Source organism: Stegostoma tigrinum, chromosome 10, assembly GCF_030684315.1.
Source record: "Stegostoma tigrinum isolate sSteTig4 chromosome 10, sSteTig4.hap1, whole genome shotgun sequence".
NCBI lineage: Eukaryota > Metazoa > Chordata > Chondrichthyes > Orectolobiformes > Stegostomatidae > Stegostoma > Stegostoma tigrinum.
The window spans coordinates 64,813,152-64,834,571 of NC_081363.1; the positions used below are offsets into that span (position 1 = coordinate 64,813,152).

The following is a 21,420-nucleotide window of genomic DNA, read 5'->3' on the forward strand; positions in this document are numbered from 1 at the left end:
ATCAGTTTCAATACTGAAAATACCTCAAAAAAAGGAGCAGCTTTTATAGACACAATTATTTCTGGTACTCCACCTTGGATTACCCAGAAACCTCCAGTTAACTCTGAAACTAAATTAGTGGTAAACAGCAGATTAACATTAAGAAAATTTCAAACACTCTGGTTTTCATAATGTTCGATGGCATTGGTTGCAGGTATAACAGTTTGCAATTACTAGGTATGATCATTTTGTGGAAGGGCAGAATATTCAATATGTTCTGCTTGGATAAGAGAATTAGCAACACCTGAATACAACCAATATAGATAAGCCTGAAGAGCTACTAGTTCCTCATTTAGAATTTTAACAATTTCAGCTACTGTACCTCACAATATGTTTGTTGTTTAGGGCCATGTTTTTGAAGGAGAATGTTTATTTTCTGTTCTTCTGATCTTGATCGACCGTAACAGGCTCAATTTTAATTCTTGGGTAGAAGCACACAGAAAACAGTTGGCTTGTCCATGAGCTCTAGGCAGGAAACCTCAGACAATTTTAATAGACTGAGCCTCACTGACATACTACTTGCCAATCACCTGTGAAAGTGGGATAATTGTTAAAATGAGTGGGAGGAGACCCACAAGAGAGGTACTTGGGACAGAGCAGTGCTACTGATAAGAAATCCTGATGCAGGAGGGATATACAAAGTTTTATTGCTAGGACTCAACATACCTGCTCCTCATGCCTCTCAACAATCAAACAGAGAACATAAAACTCACTTCCTCCAACTGTAGCTCCTACGCCTAAGCGAGCAATCATATTGAGCAAGTCACTACAACTACCCTGCGCTGCCCTCAGGATGATGCAGTGGATTGGGTCATGTTGACAATGGGCACAATTTTGCAAATTGTATCCCCAACCCAACATGCCCCACCCTACATCCAGATTGTGGCCACCTCCCTGGTACGAGCAGTCTGACAGATTAGACAGAAGAGCACCAGTTCCACCTCAACTGTGCCCTCTAGCTGGCAGGGAAGTCAAGATCAAACCTTTTGTTCATTTTTTTTTAACTCTTTGATGGAAATGTTATATTGTGACATTGTTTCTTAATTGATTTTGTTTTTGCTCAAGAATTCTATCAGTCTGTTGGCATATATCATGTGACACCATCTTTTTGAAGAACAGGGACAGTGGAAGGAACTAAATATCTCAGCATTGTGCAACATGTCGCTGATCTCAGACCCCTGGCAATTTGATGGTACAGTCTATTCATATTACCATTCAGTGCAGAGAAAAGCTACTTGTCCTCTTGGTTGTTTGATCTTTTCCATCCACTAAAATAATTCTGCTTCAGAGCTAAAGCTGCAACAACATTTTTATTAATTGCAAACTGCAGCCCAAAGCCAATATTTCACGATTTGATTACAATACAATATTAAACATGATCTGCTTGGTATCATTGTAGATGAAATTCTGTATTTTTTATTTTGGTAGGTAAATGGAACACCAGCTTCAAAAAACACTTATCTGCTTCAGATTGCTCGAATTTTAATGTTTCGTGAAAATGAGAGATCCTGAGTGTGACCAAAGAGGTCAACAACAGGTAATTTCTTGAAAACTACAGGCTTAACTACCCTAGTGACAGCAAATACCAATGTAGTCCTTTGTCAGTCTTAACCTCTGGCAAACTGACGACAATAACTGTGCACAATATTGTGAGGGCCATGTTATACAGTCGATGAATGATACCATTTGAAGTAATCCAGCCAGTCACTCGGTTGCAGGAACAATTCTATAAAGAATCATTACCACAAGTGGTGCAGTGGTGCAACCCCTCACCCCCAAATTTCTTTAGAACACTAGGAACATAGAAAAAATGTAAGCTTGCAGGTGTTGCCTATACTTGAAAACATACTTTACTTAAATCAGGAAACAGTAAGCTATTTGAGAAATGAATGAAATTGGAACATTGTCTATTAAAGTAATAAGTGGTGAGCTAGAAGAATAATAAATAGTAAATTATTGTTTCTCATCTGAATTAATGAATCGGCACCTGTATATAAATTTTAGCTCTCTTGGCTCAATAAAGTTTCTTCTCAGATTTGCGGGTCTACAACACTGCTACTTTTACTAATTACTAAGACTATGATTGAGGTGTTTGTAATTATGAAAGGATTAGATAGCATAGAAAGAAAAATGCTACTTTTGAAAGATGGAGTTTGTAGAACGAGAGTAAGTTGATATAATATTAAACACTAAATGACTTCGACCAGGAAGAAGACTTTCGACACTGCTGAATTCATTCCAAGTGTCATTGTTTAAAACAGAAACAATGTTAACATACAAGATTAGATTCTGGAGGTGGACCAAGGAAAAATGGGTGAAGGAATTTGTAACAGAGAAGATAAAAATAATTATTTGATCCCACAGTATATAAACATCAATATGGATATATGGTCCATCACACGTTATGATGTCTTTGTGGTTACACTTGCCAACAAATTCCCGACATTCTATAATGGTTTCTAATGTCTTATTACTTATCCAGCTGTCATCTTACACCTGATAGCATTCTTCTGAAATACCTCCAGCCAAAATCAAATGAACAGTTCAGTTTTTAAAAGGAAGTTACAACTCTTTGGTCCAACATTTATCCATTATACCTCAGGCCTGTCATGATTTACACTCATTTCAAATCATTACCAGCTAAAGCATGTGCATCTTTATTGAGCATTATCCATCTGCCACACATCTACATCACTTGATGGAAATGACACAAAGTGAAAATCTTTGGAAAACTGAACAATCACATCAGGTTTATACTGATTTGATACATGTTACAAGACTACACTACAACATCTCCTAAACAAAGTAGAAAATGCTAACAGCCTCGGCAGTTGACAAGGCCCTTAAACGTTTTATAAAGGCTGTCAACAATTCTTTAGAAATTTCTGATTTACATGTAGTTGCTATTGCAACAATGAACTTGGTAAAGTAGCTTTTCAAATGAACAACTGGTTGAAAACAAACTGAAAGATTGTGGTTTGTTTGCTATTTGAAACCTTATTCAAAATAAGTTCTTGATTTTTCTGGAAAGAATTCAACACATCTACAAATACACGTGTTCTCTTTCACATTGGCATCTGTATTAAAGTACAGTAAAATGTTCACATCAGGAATTATTTTCTAAAAGCTGATAATCCAAAGTGTTGCATTATACTGTTCAGTTCTTTTTAAAAACTATTTTATAGACTCATTTCAGTAACACTAAACACAATATTTTATAGTTCACAGGGAATAGATATCTTAACAATTTCCTATTAACTTGATTAATCGTTTTGGTCACTAGGCAATGGGTTATATTCTTGTGCTGTTTTACTTCACAAGCCATGTGAAGATGTTAACCACTGTTATTGCCTCTAGCACCTCAAATTATTGGTGTATTATTTCATGCATGCACTGTCTTTTTATCAATTACTTTTGAAGTAATGTTAATAGACTAGAAAATTGAGACATTTATGAAGTATAGGCTGTGTTTATGAAAAAAATCCATAAAATATGACAAAGGCAAGCCTTGATAAAAGCTGCTTTTTAATAGATTATGGCAAAGTGATCCTGCCAGAAGCTGACAACTGACTCCTCTGAGATCACTCATTTTTATGGGATTAATTTTGTCGTACCATAAATGAAGTTAAGCATCCTAATTGATCTGTACACACAGTACAGTATTTCAGCACAAAACCTTATAACCCTCCTTATACTCTGTTCTGCTGATCCTCCGTTAATTATCTTCTACTGATAACTGAGAAAGACATTTCTGCTGGCAAATTAAATTGATCGTTTTTTCTGACTTCGTCAGAATTTTAGTGCATCCAGAATGATTCTTAACAATCATCAGCTTTAGTGTCAATAGAGTTTGTAATTTATCTCATCAATTTTATTGACAATCAAAGGGGAGCAAATATTAAAAAAAAACATTTGGCTAAAATGCTCAAAAGCAAAAGTTAATGAGCGATAAATTATAATCTCCTAGAATAATTATCACCAAGGCTTTAGGCAAAATGTTCTCCAGAGATTACTAAAGTATGAAAATCATTATTCTATCATTTTCACTGTAAAATACAGAGATGGTTTTCACTTCTCCAAAACTGAATGATGTATAATATAAATTCTTTCACCTTTAGCTTCTGGTTCTGAATCCCCTCTAAGTAGGCTGGGTTTGAATCTCTCCCTGATGCATTTATAAGAGTCCTAATTGGGCTTTTCTTGATCTCATTCCAGTTTACAAAGGAAATGAGGGAACATTTCAGAACTGTTCCCACATTGAGCAATAATTGATACTTAAATACTAATCAACATTCCTTTTTAGTTTTTTTTTCAAGGAATTTTTTAGTCATTATACAGTTATTCAATGCACAACGGTCTTGGAGGACAAGCAAAAGAGGCAGCATACTTTAAAGCAAAATGCATCCATCCACTGGTGATCCTGTCACCTCGATGGGCTTCATTAACAGAGCTAAAAGGTTCCTGCCTCCAAGTACCTACAACAGCCTGCAGCAGATTACAGTACCAGAAGTGGCAGTTAGAGCTCTGCCAATAAATACCTCCATTACTGTTGCAGCATATAATTTTACATTTTAGAAGTATGATGTTTTGAATCAATTTTAATGACTCAAATCACTTAAACGTTATTAACATGCTGTGACCAAAATGGTTATTTTGCATCAATGCATCAGTCTTGTACTCAGCATAATACACACAAATACAAGAACATATGATTCTCTCTTGCGGTTTCTAACATAGCCAGCAGTAGTTCTCACCTCCCTACAGGAATATCATTAGCTGCAGGCTACTATGGTAATTAGCTACCAGAGTTGATAAGTTCTGTTGATAATATACATTGCTTTCTTATGCATTGAAATTGTTATCACAGCAGAATGCAGACATTCTGGAAAGAAGGTAATTATTCAGATCAAAAAATTATTCAGGTTTTAACTAGTGTAATTTAGACAGAAAGAATATTTCTTGCTTATCTAATAAGTCCTTAACTGCCTTCATTGCTTACCTTAACTGACTGGCTGTAAGGTCCTATGTTAGCAGGGGCCCAATGTGAAATGCTCTGAACATGCATGGTCTCCTTTCGTTGTTCAATTGCATCCTGCAAGGTTAAGTTATTTTTGTGGATGAGGCAATCAATTTGAAGTGCCACTCCATCAGGTAATGGAGCTTCCACACAAACCCTAGAAAAAACACAGGGGGAACAATTAGGAATAACTTGCTTACTTTTTCAACTTCAGACACTTTCTCTTGGTTAGGGACTTTTCTCTGAGATGCCTCACTATTTCATTTTCCCTCTTCTCATAAACAGCTATCATAATTTGAACCTGTGTTAATTGAACCAAAGATTGAGAACTAATTGTTGTCTAAAAAAGCACATTTTTTGTAGATCGTCAATGATAATATTTCTCCTTACATTGAGAATGAACATACGCCTTTGAAAATATTTTTTCGGTATTTTTATCTCCATCTAACGTTAGGCCTTGGTCCAGCCTTTTGGGATTATATGTCAAATGTGCTATGTAAACTCATGTTGTTTTTGTGCTGTTTCAGTAAATGAACAAATGCAATCAAAATACTCATATTCATTTAGAACATGGGTTTTAAACTTTTCTCTACAAAAGCAAATCTCTAAACACCCTTTCAATTTTTGGTTAGCGTATGAAAAGCAATGCTATACTGTAGTTACATAAAAGAAGTAAGCACTAATAAGTTTCTGAATAAAGATAACCTATGATGACCAATTAAAGATTTTATTACAGCATCAGCAATATAAAATTACAAATGGATTGACATACAAGTTTTCCAGAGTGTTAAGAAAAAACTTTTAACACGTGAAGTGTAAAACTGATCATTTTCAGCAAAGTTAAAAAATTGCTATAAGACTAAAAACAAATAATATTACAGGAGAAAGGGTGGTTGGAAGTTGAAGTTAAAGGAGTCAGTGGTTAGAAAGGGAAAGAAAGAGGTTAGCATCTCAATTTATACTGCAGCTCACATACATTGGCAGGAGTTCAAGCGCAGTACAGCACCTCTGAGGAAGTAGCTCTCCAGGATTGAGATTAAACAGATTAATTTGCAGTAGAAAGCTAAAAAACACTAGTCAAAAATTATTTTATGCCTCAAACTAAATTCTTGATGATAAAGGAGGAAAGGACAATTCAGTAATACCTTGAGGTAGTTTACAGATATAACCAAAAGACAAACATACGTATTTAATACTGTATTCTGCAGAATGACAGGTTAAATTGATATCTTTGTTGAGATATTTAGGTCAAATCATACATTTAGGCAAAAATGTAAACCCTACATTAAGTGGTTTCTCCAGCAGAGGTCAAACAGAAATCCCCATTCTTTCTACAAAATGTTACCTTTTAAAGACCGCTCCTAGCCCCATTTTTCTTAACCCATACAACTGTTAGAGAGGGAAAACAGAAAGTGTTGAAAATACTCAACGTATCAGTCAGCACCTGCAAAGAAAGAATGTTACTATTTCAGGTTAATGGCCTTTCCTAATTTTTGTTTTTTTTTCACCTTTCTGGCATCTGCAGCATTTGGCTTTTGTAATTTCGTTTTCAGCATCGCCAATTTGATTTAGTAACACTGGAACCAAAGGTATTTAGCTCTTCAAGAATGCTCAAGTGAGATCATGGCCGATCTGAGATATAACTCAAACATCTAGTCTTTTCCCCGCATCGTTTGATAGCTTTGGATAAGACAAATCTATCAAACTTTGTTCACATATGAACAACAGATCTAAAATCGATTGCTACATGTGGATGAGAGTTCCAAGTTCCAACCACCTGTTGATTGAAGAAATATTTTCTAATTTCACTTCAGAAACGTTGGCTCCAATTTTCTGATTATGCCCCCTTTAAAACTTCCCAACTAGCAGAAACAGTTTCTTCAGATCTAAACCATCTGCTTCCTTTGAAAACTTTCAAATTTCAATTCCAAATCGGAACCAAATTCTGGTTACAAATCAGACAAACTGTCAACACAAACTGTAACATTGCACATCAAAGACAAATTTCACATTATTTATCACAGACCAGTTTCTGACCACAAATCAGATATAACGCCGTTAGTAAAATCAGTGACTACAGTCTAAGCTCACAGCACAAATCAGATCTCATCAACACATTGTAAAGCAGTGTCTATATTAGCAATCCTCATCTCTCAACAAATCTGTGTTGACATTGTGATCAAAGATCAAAGCTTGATCACAAGCCACGTTCTGTACTCTGAAATCATATGCTGTACTGTGATCACAGATTAGGAACCACACTTTGCTGATAAATCACCACAACCTTCTCATCAGACTATAAGAAACAGGAACAGGACTAGGCTCTTCAGCCCCGCAAGCCTGTTCAGGTATTAAATTGGATTCATGGATAGGATTCTTAAGGTGCTCATTTCCACCTTCCAGCATTTTCTCTGCATTCCTTGATTCTCCTACTGATCAATAATCTATTTATCTCAGCCTTAAACACAGACAAGGATTCTGCCCCCAAAATTCTTCCTCACCTCAGTCACAAATTGGCATCTCTTTATTCTGAGACTATGCGCTACGGCCCTAGACTATCCTATGAGGGAAAACATCCTCTCAGCAATTACATGTCAAGCACCTTAAGAATTCTATATAGTTCAATGAGATCGCTTCTCTTTCTTCTGAATTCCAATGAAGAGTCCCAAACTGTTTAATCATTTCTCATAGGGCAATCCCGCGATGCTAGCGATGACAGATGGAATGGGTGGGTCTGGGGTTGTCGGGGCAGGAATTGCCATGCAGGTGGTATTCTGCTCAAACCGAGCAGAGAAAGCATTGAGCGTGTCAAGGAGGGATGTGTCATTGTCAGCTATCTTATACTGTTCGTTTTGTATCCCGTTATGTTGTTTAGACCTTGGCATAGATGGCGGGAGTCTGCATGGTAGGTCTGAGCCCCTAACTTGGTCTGGTGCTGCTTCTTGGCCTCTCTAATGGCTTTGTGGAGCTCATATCTGGATTTTCTGTATTGGTTCCAATTTTGACTTGATATTTACCCACATTATACACCATTTGCCAACTTTCTGCCCACTCACTTAACTGTCAATATCTCCTTTAAAAAGTGGCTAATGAAGTGTAATGTGGGAAAAAAAAACAGAATAGCATTTAAATGAAGAAAAATTGCAGACGCTGCAACATAATGTGACTTAGGTGTACTTGCATATGAAACACAGAAAGCTAGCACAAGGATGCAGCAGGTAACTAAGAAGGCTCATGGGATGTTGGCCATTATTCCAAGGGGGTTGTCTTAGTACCACAATACATTGCTGGTGAGACCACATTGGAGTGCTGTGAGCAGTTTTGGCCCCCTTATTTAAGGAAAACTATCACTGGAGGTGGTTCAGAGAACGATCAGTAGGGTCATCCCTAGTATGGAGGGATGGTCTTATGAGCAAACATTAGTCTGAGATGAGAACAAATTTCTTTTCTCAGTCTTTGGAACTCCTTGCCTCAGCAAGCTGTTGGGGCAAAATCTTTGTCTATATTTAAAGCTAAGATAGATAGATTCTTGATTTGTAAGGGAACCAAGAGTTGTGGGGAAAGTTGATGTGAGGAATGTTGGATTAGCTATGATCCTATTGAATGGTGAAATAGGCTTGAGGGGCCGAATAACCTATTTCTGTTCCTATTTCTCATGGTCTTATAGTAAGAGGGAGAAAATGCACATTCAAACATCAACTGTCTTGTGAAAATACTGAAGCCTCTTTCCTTGTCCAGCTTATCAAGTTGGCAATAGGTTAGTGCCACCAGGAAATTAAATTTAATCACAGGAAATATAATTGAGAGCAATCAGGGCTAAGTTGATGAAGGCATGAGGTTCTGGTGCTTTATGGACTATAACACATCAAGTTTCCAATATGTTGTACAGATTCTCTGTCAATTGTACAGGGCAGCACAGTGGTTAGCACTACTGCCTCACACTGCCAAGGGCCCAGGTTCAATTCCAACTTCCGGGTGACTGTCTATGTGGAATTTGCACGTGCCCCCTACCCACCCTCCTCTGCGCTGGTCTGGGTTTCTGCCAGGTGTTCCAGTTTCCTCTCTCAGTCCAAAGATGTAAAGGTTATGTGGATTAGCCAGATTAGATTCACCCATACTGTCCAGGGATGTGTACGCTAAGAGGGTTAGCCCCGTTCTCATAATCTGATAACCACTTACAATCACCCGTTTCATTTCTTTAGGATATAACCTTGTGCATGGGAGCACTACCATAGGCAATTTCTCATTAAAGCCACTGAAGCATTCTGACTTGGATTTTACCAATTTTCTTTCACTGCTAATGGGTCAAAATCTTCGGACTCTCTCCTTAACAGCACTGTGGATGTCCCTATGCTACATGGATGCCAGTGGTTGAAGAAAGTGGTTCACCACAACATTTCCAAGAATACTTTGCGGTGAACAATAAATACTGGCCTAAAGACTGATACCCATATCCTGTGAAAGGATGTAAAAAAAAGAAGCGATGCAAAAAAAAAGTGATGCACTGACAAATTTTTCATTAAATTAAAATTCAGTGTACAGCTCCACTACTATCAATCCTCTTTGATTAAAAGTTAGGGGGAAATCTAGAAAAGACAGTGCATTCTTTCCAGAACAGACTTTCTAGACACATGTGGACCTGTATGGATTCCAAAATGTTTGACATGACAATGAATACAGGCTCAGATGGATATTAATAAATGGTCTTATGTGCAGCAATCATCTCTATACACCCACCAGTGCCTAACTAAACACCTCCAATCATGAATATGGCTCTATTTGCTTTGAAGAGTGAGCAAGCAGGTAAAATTATTTAATAAATATGAACAGATCACTTAAAAAACCATGAAAAACCAATGGAAATGTTGGCAGATTTCTCCTGTCAGAGCGTAGCAATAGTAAGGGCAGAATACAGTGCACATTGTTTGATAATGCCCATTAACTGAAATATTGTGCTCCTCCTTCTGTAGGACAGGATCAAGAATTACAACTAGTACCTTGACAATCCTTGTACTTCTCTTGTGACAACAAGTAGTTCAATTAACTTTGAACTTTTAAATAACTTAAAAACAATCATGTATAATTTAATATTTTGTTGCCTAATTTGGGGAATTAACCCAGCAACCAGCACATATTTTTCTTTCTCTAAACTTGCAAAATATTTTTGCAAGCTAAGAACATTCATGTGTGTGAAACAGTAAAACTAAGCAGTCAAAAGGACTTATAAAATTTAATGGATATATTACCTTGCAGGTGGATTTAGATTGAAGTAGGAATCATAGATTGAGTTTATGATACCAAAATCTTTCATGTTCTTCACATACAGATGAAGGAGAATGATGTCTGAGAACTTGTACCCTTTCATCGCCAACTCCACTACAACAAAAGGTAATCAGCTTTCAATCAAAATAGTCAAAGTTTTATAGTAATATATTCTGAAGGAATTCTCATCATTACATTTATTTTCTCTTCCTATTCTGATTTATAAAGAGTGCTACTCAATTTTACACTGACGTTAAACATTTATGTAGATAAGTGAACATTTATGTAGATAAGTGAAATCTGTTGCAAATGTGGTATGTATTTATGATGATATTCATTTTTATTTCCTATAAACAATTATACTGTAAATGTCAATTCAGTAATTCTTGTTAAGCATTCCATGCCATCACTGCACACTCGTTTTACTTTGTCAGTTTTTTTTTGGAGTAACAAGGACTTAAAGGAGTGCAAAGATATGTTTAGAATGCATGTATATATATGCCCAAAGTGTGATGAATAATTTGTTGAGCTACAAGTTGAAATAGATTTGTGAGGATATGATACAGTGACAATAATGAAACAGTGTTTAAAATGGTGACTTACTGGTGCTTTATATTCATGGATCTGTTTGAGAGACAGAGTGAGGGAGACATGAGGAAAATGTTCTTTCACACAGCGAGCAGTGAGGGTGGAGGGTCTAGAATACACTGCATGCAAATATGGTGGAGACAGGTTCAACTGAGACATTCAAGCAGACAGTAGATGATTATTTAAATAGAAGTAATGTGCAATGATATCCAAAATGGCTGGAAAAAGTTATTGAGCCAAAATTCTCAGAGACCCAGTGCTGGTGAGATGGATCAAGTGGTCTCATTCTGCGCTGTAACAATTCTGACATTGCGAATTAGGGAAAAGGAGAGGAGGAAGATGCAATGAGATAGGAGAGGGAAAGAGAGATAATCTGCAGGAAAACCACACTGCAAAACAAGAAGACAGTGGTGCTAGTAGATGACTTAGTAACTCAAGTGTCACTTGGGATAATGTTCGAATTAAGGAGAAGAAGGAGAGAAATTTTGAAATGCGTCCAAGAGAACTTGCTTACAAGCGAGCTCTTGGCTGAATTAGGAGGGATGTTTTGTTGAATCTGGTGCTGGGGAATGCAGTGAACTGAGTGGATCAAATGTCTGCAAAGAGCACTTGGGTATGATTGCTCACCAAAGCATAAAAACAAGTGAAGACCAATAGTTATTTGCAACACAGAATGAGGTCATAAGGTCTACTGACTCTACGTCAGTTCTCCTTGCAGCAAATCAGTCAGTCGCATTCCCTCAACCTCCAAGTTTAATTTCTCCAATTTCGCGTTTTTTACATTCTCTCTCCATCCCTTGTCCAAACCAAAACGTCAGTTTTTGTGCTCCTAAGATGCTGCTGGGCCTGCAGTGTTCATCCAGCTTCACACTTTGTTATCTTGGATTCTAAAGCATCTGCAGTTCCCATCACCTCTGATCATTTCTGTCCCCTAATATTGTAACAACGGTCAATGGGTACAACATACTGCTTGCCAGTCTATTTCATCTTAGATACCTTTATCAAATCTTCCCTCAATCCCCTTTGCATCAAGGAGAACAATCCCAGCTACATGAACCTAATCATGTAGCTATGACCTTCCATTGCTGGAACAACTTTGGTACGCGTCCACTGAACTCTCAAGTCCTTCCTAAGGTTATGGCAATAAAATAAGAGAATGGGACTGACTGAATTGCTTCACTGAGAACCATGAAAAGTGAATGATTTCTGCCATGCTTTTATGACTCTACAAGTTAACAGTTTTCACTCTAAATCCCAGAATGTGATTAGGATAATATTTAACATATAATTTACCATAAAGGAGTTCAATTTGGTTATATTATACCTTGACTGATGTTTTCCAATTTATCTGTCATTGTCAGACATTACTACATTAAGAAAAATAGGCTGCATAGACCATGTTTGACAAGCAAAGGATGAAATTTGTACATTAGCCAATGGCAATGATATATAGTTGTGGTGAGAACAATGATATTTTACAGAGGAATGCCAAAACCTGGCTAGTTGTATTGTAAGATTCAAAACAATTTAGCTGGAAACGTTGTCTAAGGTTTCTTGTGCTGAAATAACAAATTATTTTAACATCTGAAACTGAGTGCAAGCACAATACTGAAATGAAAAAGGATAAAGGAAATACCTTGAAGCAGGGAGAATGTCTGCTTCGTTGCATCATTAATGTTTTTCCCTACCATGGGAAAATGTGTTCCACTAATCCATTGGTATCCATTTTTTGTGTTCCCAGACCAATGATTGAACTTGTCTGAAAGAAAATAAATGAAAAATTCATAAAGAATGGAGCAAATATATGCAGGATGGTGAATTCCTCTGTCATTCAACATTGAAAATAATTTAGAACTATGAAAGACCCCATCCTGGAGTTGAACAGCCTGAAGCATCAATTTCAAAGTCTATTTACATGCCCAGCATTACATACACTAACTGCCAGCATGCTCTGACATGAAATAAATGATGACTATTGTATGAAGGTGCTATGCAATTAATTTACTAAAACTGTGTTACAACATAATTCTACTATGACATAAAGTTCTAATTCTGATATAGCTTTAGGACTTGAAGGTTGGTGCTAACCTATTTATGCAAAACAGTCAAATGCTCATCGAAACAGAACAGGCAAGAAAATAGCGCAAACATTTTGCGTGTTAGTATCAATAAAGCTCATCAAATAAAAAAACCCTTACTGGTCATGTTTCATATTTTGTGAATAATGATTATCCACACAAGTGTCAGGCAATGACCATCTCCAACAAGAGAAAACAGAACCATCATCCTTTCATATTTGACAGCATATCATCACTGAATCACCTATCATAATCCTCCTGGGATGATCAATGACTAGAAACTGAATGGACCAAACATATAAAGAATTTACAACTGCAGGTCAGAGACTGAGAATTCTGATGTATGCAACTTACCTCTGGACTCCCCAAGACTTGTCCACTAGTGACAAGGCACAATTTAGGAGCACTGAGGAACCATTACAATGCTCATGAAGCTTAATACTTCCCAGAACACATCTGTTCATGTTACTACCACCTCATCTACCACCTCAAACATGTATTCTCTTCACCACTGACGTACAATGGCAGCAAGTACCACTTTGAAGGGCGAGAGCAGTAGATACATGGGAACACTACCCACCTGCAATTTCACCTCCAAGCCATACACAGACTATGAAATATATACCCACTCCTTCAGTGGTGCTAGATTAAACTCCGGGAATTCCCTTCCTAACAGCGTGCTTGCATCCGATGGATTTGAGTAGTTTAAGAATGTGCCTCACCACCACTTTCTCAAGGGCAACTGGGGGCAGGCAATAAATGTTGGCCCTGTTAATGACCCCCAAATTTCATGCAAGTTTTGAAACAAAATGTAATGTAATCTAGATTGCATACTATACGCAATGTACAGACTCACCAAAGCTGAACATCGGAAACAAGTTCAACAGTGAACATGCAATCTGAGCAATGAAGCCAACAAAAATTTTGCTACAATGTGCATGTTTAATAAAAAAACTAAACACTTCGAGCGGTCTTCATGTTAAAATGGGAAATTAACTCTTCATGAGATGTGCAACTTCATGCTTTCTATGTAATTTTATTATACTTTACAGGTCCTTTCGCAGAAGATTTAAACTGCATCAAACCATGGGTGCCAGAACCCCTCGAGTATATTCTCCAAGTAGTTGTGCATCAAGTGAGAACACAACACTGACTGCCAGCAGGCGCTTTGAGCTTTGGGATCTATCACCGAGCCTTCATTCTGCCCTTGCCCGACTCCTGCACGTGCTCATTGTGCAGCAAGACTTGCTTGTAAGAATTCTAGCTGTTGTTTCCCCTCATTTACACACTAAGACTTAAACACCCATTGCTACCATTCTGAAACCAGCTAAATGGTGACCCGTCAGGAATTAAATGGCAGCGTTATGAATCTAGCTCAGAGCCATATCATGAGGTGCCTCCCTCAGTACTCTTTAAAACTAATGCTTTTGTGGAATCTATAATACAACAACAGCTTGTATCTCCACTGGCAAAGCTGTTCCCATTCCTCCTATTAAATGTTCATGAAGCTAAATATAACAAAATACAGATATGTTGTATTAATATACAGAATCATAAAATAGAATCATGGAATCCCTCCAGTGCAGAAAGAAGGTAGGTGACTCATCAAGAATTTGCCAACAATCCAAAGAGCATCCCACTCCCTTACCACCCCACTCTGCACTTCCCCAGGCCAATCCACTTAACCTGCACATCTTTGGGCTGTGGGAGGAAACTGGAGCACTCAGCGGAAAGTCGTGCAGACACAGAGAGAATGTGCAAACTCCAAACAATCACCCAAGGCTGGAACTGAAACCGGGTAACTGGCGCTGTGACGCAGCAGTGCTAAACACTGAGCCACCATGCCATCCTCAAATATATATGTGTACTACATTTGAAAATTAACATATTCCTTTTGCTATTGATAACAATTAAGTAGTAAAATTCTGGCATCTGTATTTGAACCTTGAGCGAAATATATTTAGCTGCCACTTTTTTTCTGAAAAGATGTTCTGCAGTCTGTGCTGTTATTCAGCAGGTACCAAAAATGAATTCCTTTCCCACCCTTTCCAAACAAACCTTGCTATTATTTTAATGATGGCATTTGTAAAATTCTTTCATAGAACTCCTATCAACTACACATGCAATGGAGTTTTTCCATTTTATTTCCAAGAGTGTTGTGCGGAGACTAAAATGCATCTCCATCTCTGCTGTGAGCATAACAGCAACAACTCACTGACAGCACAGTCCACACTAAAGCGGCCAATCAGACACTGGAATTTTCTGGGTCTTAAAATCAGCCATTGAGGCCTACTCCTTGGGTGATCCAGTGGTGACACAGTAAGTCTCTTTCTTCCTTTTACTCATTCAATGCCTCTAAATTCTCCCACAGGGAAATGGAGCCCCTTCACCAACCCATGTTGGTTTATCATATTGATATTCAGAGATTCAGGTGGATTTCATACAAGGAACCAAGTAAATTATGATGCAGGTTCAGCGTGCAATGAAGAAGGTAAATGACACGTTAGTGTTTACTGCCCGGAGAATACAGTGTCATAGCAAGACACTGCTATAACTTGTACAAGGCTATAAGAAGATTACACCTGGAGAACTATGGCCAGTTTTAATCTCTATTTTTAAGGGAGGATATTCTGCTTTGGAGGTCATACAGCGAAGGTTCAATAAATTGTTTCCAGGGATTGACAGGCTGAGTAAGTTGCGCCTGTACTTTTTGGATTAGAAGAATGAGAGATGATCTGATTGAAACCCACAAGATTTTGAAGGTACTTGACAAGGTAACCACAGAGGCTGCTTCCCCGACTAAGAAATCCAGAATGGGGGTGGTGGCAGGTTCAGCATCAGAGTAAAGGAGCTGATTTTGAATGGAGATGAAGGTAAATTTCTTCAATACTGAGTTCCAAACCTTCAGAATTCTCTGTGCGGGAGGATAAGTATGTTCCACCATTTAATAAATTCGTGGTTGAGATAGGTAGATTTTTGATTCCTAAAGGATCAAATGCAGAGAAAGGTCGAGTCAGAAGAACAGCCATTGTTGTGTTCATTGGTGGAACAGGACAAATGGTTAACTCCATTCTTTTTATGTTCCTACCTTTTGTGGAGAATGATACCAGGGATACATTTTAATAAAACGAATAAGGAGGCAGTATAAACCGAAGAATGGTCACAGTTTGAAGAGGCAACAGGATCAAAGTAACTTGGCTGTGTAGGTACTTAAATACTGAAGACAGCAGGACAAGTTGAGGAAGCTGTAAGAAAGGCAGTCGGCTTCATTAATAGTCCCGAAGAGTGCATATCAAGAAAGTTATAATAAAGCCATAGAAAACACAGGGTAAAATCATGAATCATAGTGGCAGTGTAAATAAAGCTAAATTATTTCCAGAGATTGAATTGGTCAATAATCAGACTTAAAATCATTATTAGAAGAACTAGAAGATGATTGAGGAATGTGTCCAGATGTCGGGTTATGATTTGCAGTGAATTTGCCTTAAAGAATGGTGCTATCAAATTCAACAGGAACTTTCAAAGGCAATTAGATAACTCCTTGAAGATATTAACCTGCTGGGCTAATGGGAAAAGCTGGGACATGGGACAAAATTGGTCAACACTTTCAAAGAGCCAGCACAGGCATGATGGGTCAAACACATGGTCCTACACTGTGACATCCTATGATCCTACATGAAACATACGACTATTGCTGTAACTTTCCATTCAAATGTTTTGTCTTGATTGTCTAAAGTACCATACTCTGGTACAGATTAGTAATAACCTACCAAGATCACAGAAACTACTTGAGGTGAGATTCCAAGTGATCGCTAGTTTTGACATGTCTCTATAGTCCTCTGTTTCTACAACATTCTCCTGATCACAGCAAGACAAACAGGACTTCCGTTCAGCAAATGCTATGCTGGCTGGTGTCTGCAATAGAAAGAAAAAACAGTTAAAAATTAATTACCTCTTCAGAAAGTACACACAACTATATAGGCTTAATTTTAGCAAAGCTAATTTTAACAGCAGGGCATCACTGATATACCGCTTTCATTTTCCTGAACATTAGGGCCAGAGGTTTGAGGGAAATGGTTGCTGAGCCATTAAAATCAAACAGCAGCAGGCTGACACAGAGGAGCCAAGCTAACTATCCAGGTAAGCGTCCTGGAAACCTAGCGAGAGGAGTACAGGGGAGGAGGGCTACTGTTCCCCAGGGGAGCACTCCTTCTCAGCTTGTTTCACAGGAAACCATAAAAATACTTCCTTCCTGCCTGGTTTCTGCCTTGAAGCAGAATTAAAATTGGTCCCATGGTTTATACGGGTTTAGAATTTGTTTGAATTCCAGAAATTATAATGCATCTTTCTTACAACATAGTTTTAAAATGTTGACGTTTACAGAAATGTTGACCCCATGTATTGTGCATTCAACATGCCTGAAAAATTAAAGAACTATGTAGAATTGCTATAATTGCAAACTTCTGCAAAGATTGTAATGAGATTCTTTATCAATCTTTTTAGATTCTAAATAGTTTGAGAATAACCTATAAAATATCAGAAAGCTGTCCACAGTAATTGTGTACTACACGCATATCGTAACACATGGAGTACTTGAGCTAAATACACATACTACTTTAGAAAAAAACTTCAAAAATTTTTCCCAGTTCAGTTGATACAGTTTTGAAAAAAAATCACTGACATATGTGGTTTAGTCAATATTAGAAACATTTAAAATAGGATGTCTGTTGAGGTTTACACGTTCTCCCTGTGACAGCAAAAGTTTCTGCCAGGTGCTCTGGTTGCCTCCCGCAGTCCAAAGATGAGCAGGCTAAGCAGATTGGACATGCTAACTGCCCAGCAGTGTCCTGCAATGTGCAGGCTAGGTGTATGAGCCATGTGGGGCATGTCTGATTAGGATGCTCTTCAGAGGGTCGTGGCACTCTCAATGGGCCAAATGGCCTCTATCCGCATTGGAGGGATTCCACGGCTCTATGACATGGAAAAAAAAACTTTGTAGTGGTACATCTGAAGTTTAAATTCATGTTTCCATTGACCCACTGTTGCAAGTATTTAGTTTGTAAGTTTTTATTAAGTATATAAGTTTTAGATTTAGAAATTAAAATTTAGTAGTAGAAAACTAAATAAATTCAACTGAACCTCATGGACTTGGCGCCATGTTATTTTAAATGGTTTAACCACTTAGTTTCCTGCTTGATGCTGAGAGAATCCTGAAACATAACAAGTGATAAAGCAGCACAAGTGTTTCTGTTAGCAGCCTCCAGGCAGTTAGGGCAGAAGAATTCATCGGAAGCCATTCACAGTGCAGCACCATTGAGTGAATGGTAAGGAAAATATTTGGTAAGTGCATTTGAGAAACATTTGGAACTCACAAAAGCCCCAGGAGAACCGTGAACTTTCTGTAAAAGATTTGAAATTGTGCTTATGGATACATGCTACAGCTCAGTCTTAGAAATCCAGCCGAACACAGATTGTGGGGAACAGATGGGACTACCTGGACGTGAGCACTCACTGAGGCTATCTGTGATGGAATAGCTTTTGAAGGAGCTCGAAAACTAGATGCTCAAAATTAAAGAGCTGGATCCCTCGTAATGGAGACAGGTTTTATTGAGATTTGGTTACTTACAGTGCCATTCACGTCTGTGTTGAATGTCTTGGACACTTCATGTGCAGGCCCTTGGCTTTTCAATGCCAGTTTGTATGGTAACCAATAATTACCTCATGTTAATCCTGGATGTTGGACTCAATGTTGTATACTTCATTTTCTGTTCTAACTTTAGTTTCTAAATTTACTTTGTTCCCTTAAACACATGGATTTGTGCCACATTATTCTCTTATTGAGTTCCTTGGTATCTCAAACTTTGTCTATTTTAAACAAATCAAAAATTATTGGTCCCTAGTTGGACTGTAACGTAAGTTTGATGGACTCATCAGGGATAAAAATATTACATATGGCACAGGTTGTAGATGATTAAAGATTCTGTTTTAATTTATGCAATGAAACTAAGTAAAGCCCTTTTCGTGGCTAAAGTGCTCAAAATTCAAACAGTCAAACAAACCACACCATACATCTTGACGTAAGATATAGATACAAAAGGAGCCTATTTAATCCTTTCTATATCCTGGCCCACCTTTCTATATGATCATGGTTTCATGTCCACTTTCATGCCAGCTCCTTACAGCCCTCAACTCATCAACATTTTAAAAATCTACCTGCCTTCTCATTAAATATTTTCAGGGATATCGGCTCCACAACTCTCTGGAGTGGAGAATTCCAAATATTATTCTTCTAATGAATAAAGGCCTAACTAGCGTAGCCATCCTTGATCAGTCAACCCCTTCATCCAAGGAATCAGCTCATTGAGCCCCTTTTGAACCATCTTCAATGCCAATATATCACTTTTTAAATAGGGGGACCAAAACTGAGCACAGTACTTCAGAAACAGCATTACCAACACTGTTATAACAAAATGTCCCTATTTTTAAAATCCAAACCTTAGCACTGAAAGGCTGCTGCAAGGACACTGCATGCGCAGGGAGAGGCACTCTGTTCATGGTCTCGACCAGACTGTAGCTCAGCATTGTTCATTTGCCCTTTTAGCACTTATCTGGATGCTCACAGATTCATTGTCTTGATTATTAGCATAGTCACACAATAGGCAGCTGGGTTTGTTGATCAACAGTCCTTAATTAAGGTAGTAAACATCTTGTTGGATGGCCCCATACTATATCAATCTCATGCTAGGGGGAAGGGGGGGCACATTCATGGGAAGGAGACTTGGTAGCCTTTTTGTGGGGTGTGGAGACTGAAGGTTGAGCGAGAATTGAGAAGGACAATTATGAAGAGGGGAAGATAACTATATTTGTAAGTTGGGGTGGTCACTGAACACAGTTAAGCTTGGAAAGCATGGATGGAAGTGATGTAATGCAGGAGAGGAATACTTCACTGGCTTCAAGGGGAGAACAGTGTACATACTACACCTGGCCCGATCCAGGAGCTGGAAGGGAGGGTGAGTGGTGTTAAGCTGGATAGCTGCAAGGACATGTTGACCAGGGATAACGGGAAAAGAAAATTGATTTTCAGAGCCCCACCGAGATGTAGAGATGGAGGCTGGAAAACCTTGCTAAAGATTGGCTACCAAAGCTTTCCAGCCAGCTGGAAATTGAGGCGATGCAAGTGGAAAGAAAATGGCTGCAATGGCACCCAGACTGAAGACAGAAGACTTCAGCTGGAATGGACAAGTCTCTTGTCCTGCACTGCTAGTGACCTTATCTCTCAGCCAGAAAGAACCTGGTTTCAAGCCCCACCTGCTCCAGAAGCACATCATAGCATATCTCAACAGGCTGATTAAAATATACCTACCAGTGCTTCACATTTACTTAGATGTTTGGAATATAAAGAAGTATTTTTGAGAGTACTCGTGGCACAGTGATTTTGTCCCTATTTCTAAACCAGGAGATCAGGGTTCAAGTCGCACCTATTCCTGGAGTGTGCAAAATATGTCTGAACAGTATGATTAATAATATCTATTGCTGAAATGGAAATGCTACACACTCATTGACTTTATTCCATTTATCACTCTCATGTCAACCATTAAAAGTTCTTTCTTATCCATTGGACTATCTGCAATGACTGTCCAGGTTTTTATACATCTTTGTTTGGAAGAAATGCTCCAACACATTAATTTATAGAAGTGCAGCCATATGAAATATCTCCTGGAGCATAACATCATACACTTTTTAAGAAACCTACACTGTGTAGTGGACTGTATATCCAGTGATCAGAACAGGAAACCTGCTTGTCCTCAGCAAATATTTGAAACAACTGTGGAATCAAATTCACTTTCAGTGTGAACCTATGCTATCATTGTTGACCTATGCGATCATTACAACTAAGAGAACTTACAAAAGTTGATTGGAGTAGACTTCCCATGTGAAAAGGACACCTGATAAGTGGGAGGCGATCAAGAGTGTGGTGACGAGCGTTCAGAGGAATTTGTTTCTCAGAGTAAAGGGTAAGCCTGGTAAGATTGCAGAACAATGGACGTATAAAGATACTGAAGTTCTAGTCAAGAATAAAAGAGAATTTTTTCAAAGATATAGACAACTTGGTTAAATTGGATCGCTTAATCAATATAAAGAATGTAGGAGCATTCTTAAGTGAGAAATCAGGAAGGCAAAGAGGGGATATGAGATAGCTTTGGCAGATAAGGTTAAGGATAATCCAAAGAGATTCTACAATTACAACAAAAGCAAGAGGGGTAACTAGAGAGAGATTGGACCTCTTAAAGATCAAGGAGGTCTCTGTGTTGAACCCCAGGACACTAGACAGATACTAAATGAATATTTTGTGTCAGTTTTTACTGTGAAGAAAGAAAGGGAGTCTAGAGAATGAAGAAAAATAAACTTTGACATTTTAAAAACAATTCACATTAC

The 21,420-nt window shown here is 38.0% G+C and overlaps 1 protein-coding gene across 4 annotated transcripts in view; it reads right to left on the reverse strand.

The window, feature by feature from the left end:
• dph6 (diphthamine biosynthesis 6) overlaps positions 1–21,420 on the reverse strand; it is a 295,616-nt gene that overhangs the window by 121,362 nt on the left and 152,834 nt on the right. For all 4 annotated transcript variants that reach the window (XM_048538300.2, XM_048538299.2, XM_048538301.1 and 1 more), the window contains exons 9-12: positions 16,755–16,899; positions 12,543–12,665; positions 10,303–10,432; positions 5,039–5,213 (exon numbers count right to left, since the gene is read on the reverse strand). In XM_048538300.2, the coding sequence (XP_048394257.1) occupies positions 5,039–5,213; positions 10,303–10,432; positions 12,543–12,665; positions 16,755–16,899 (573 nt within the window). The remainder of the gene's footprint in view (positions 1–5,038; positions 5,214–10,302; positions 10,433–12,542; positions 12,666–16,754; positions 16,900–21,420) is intronic.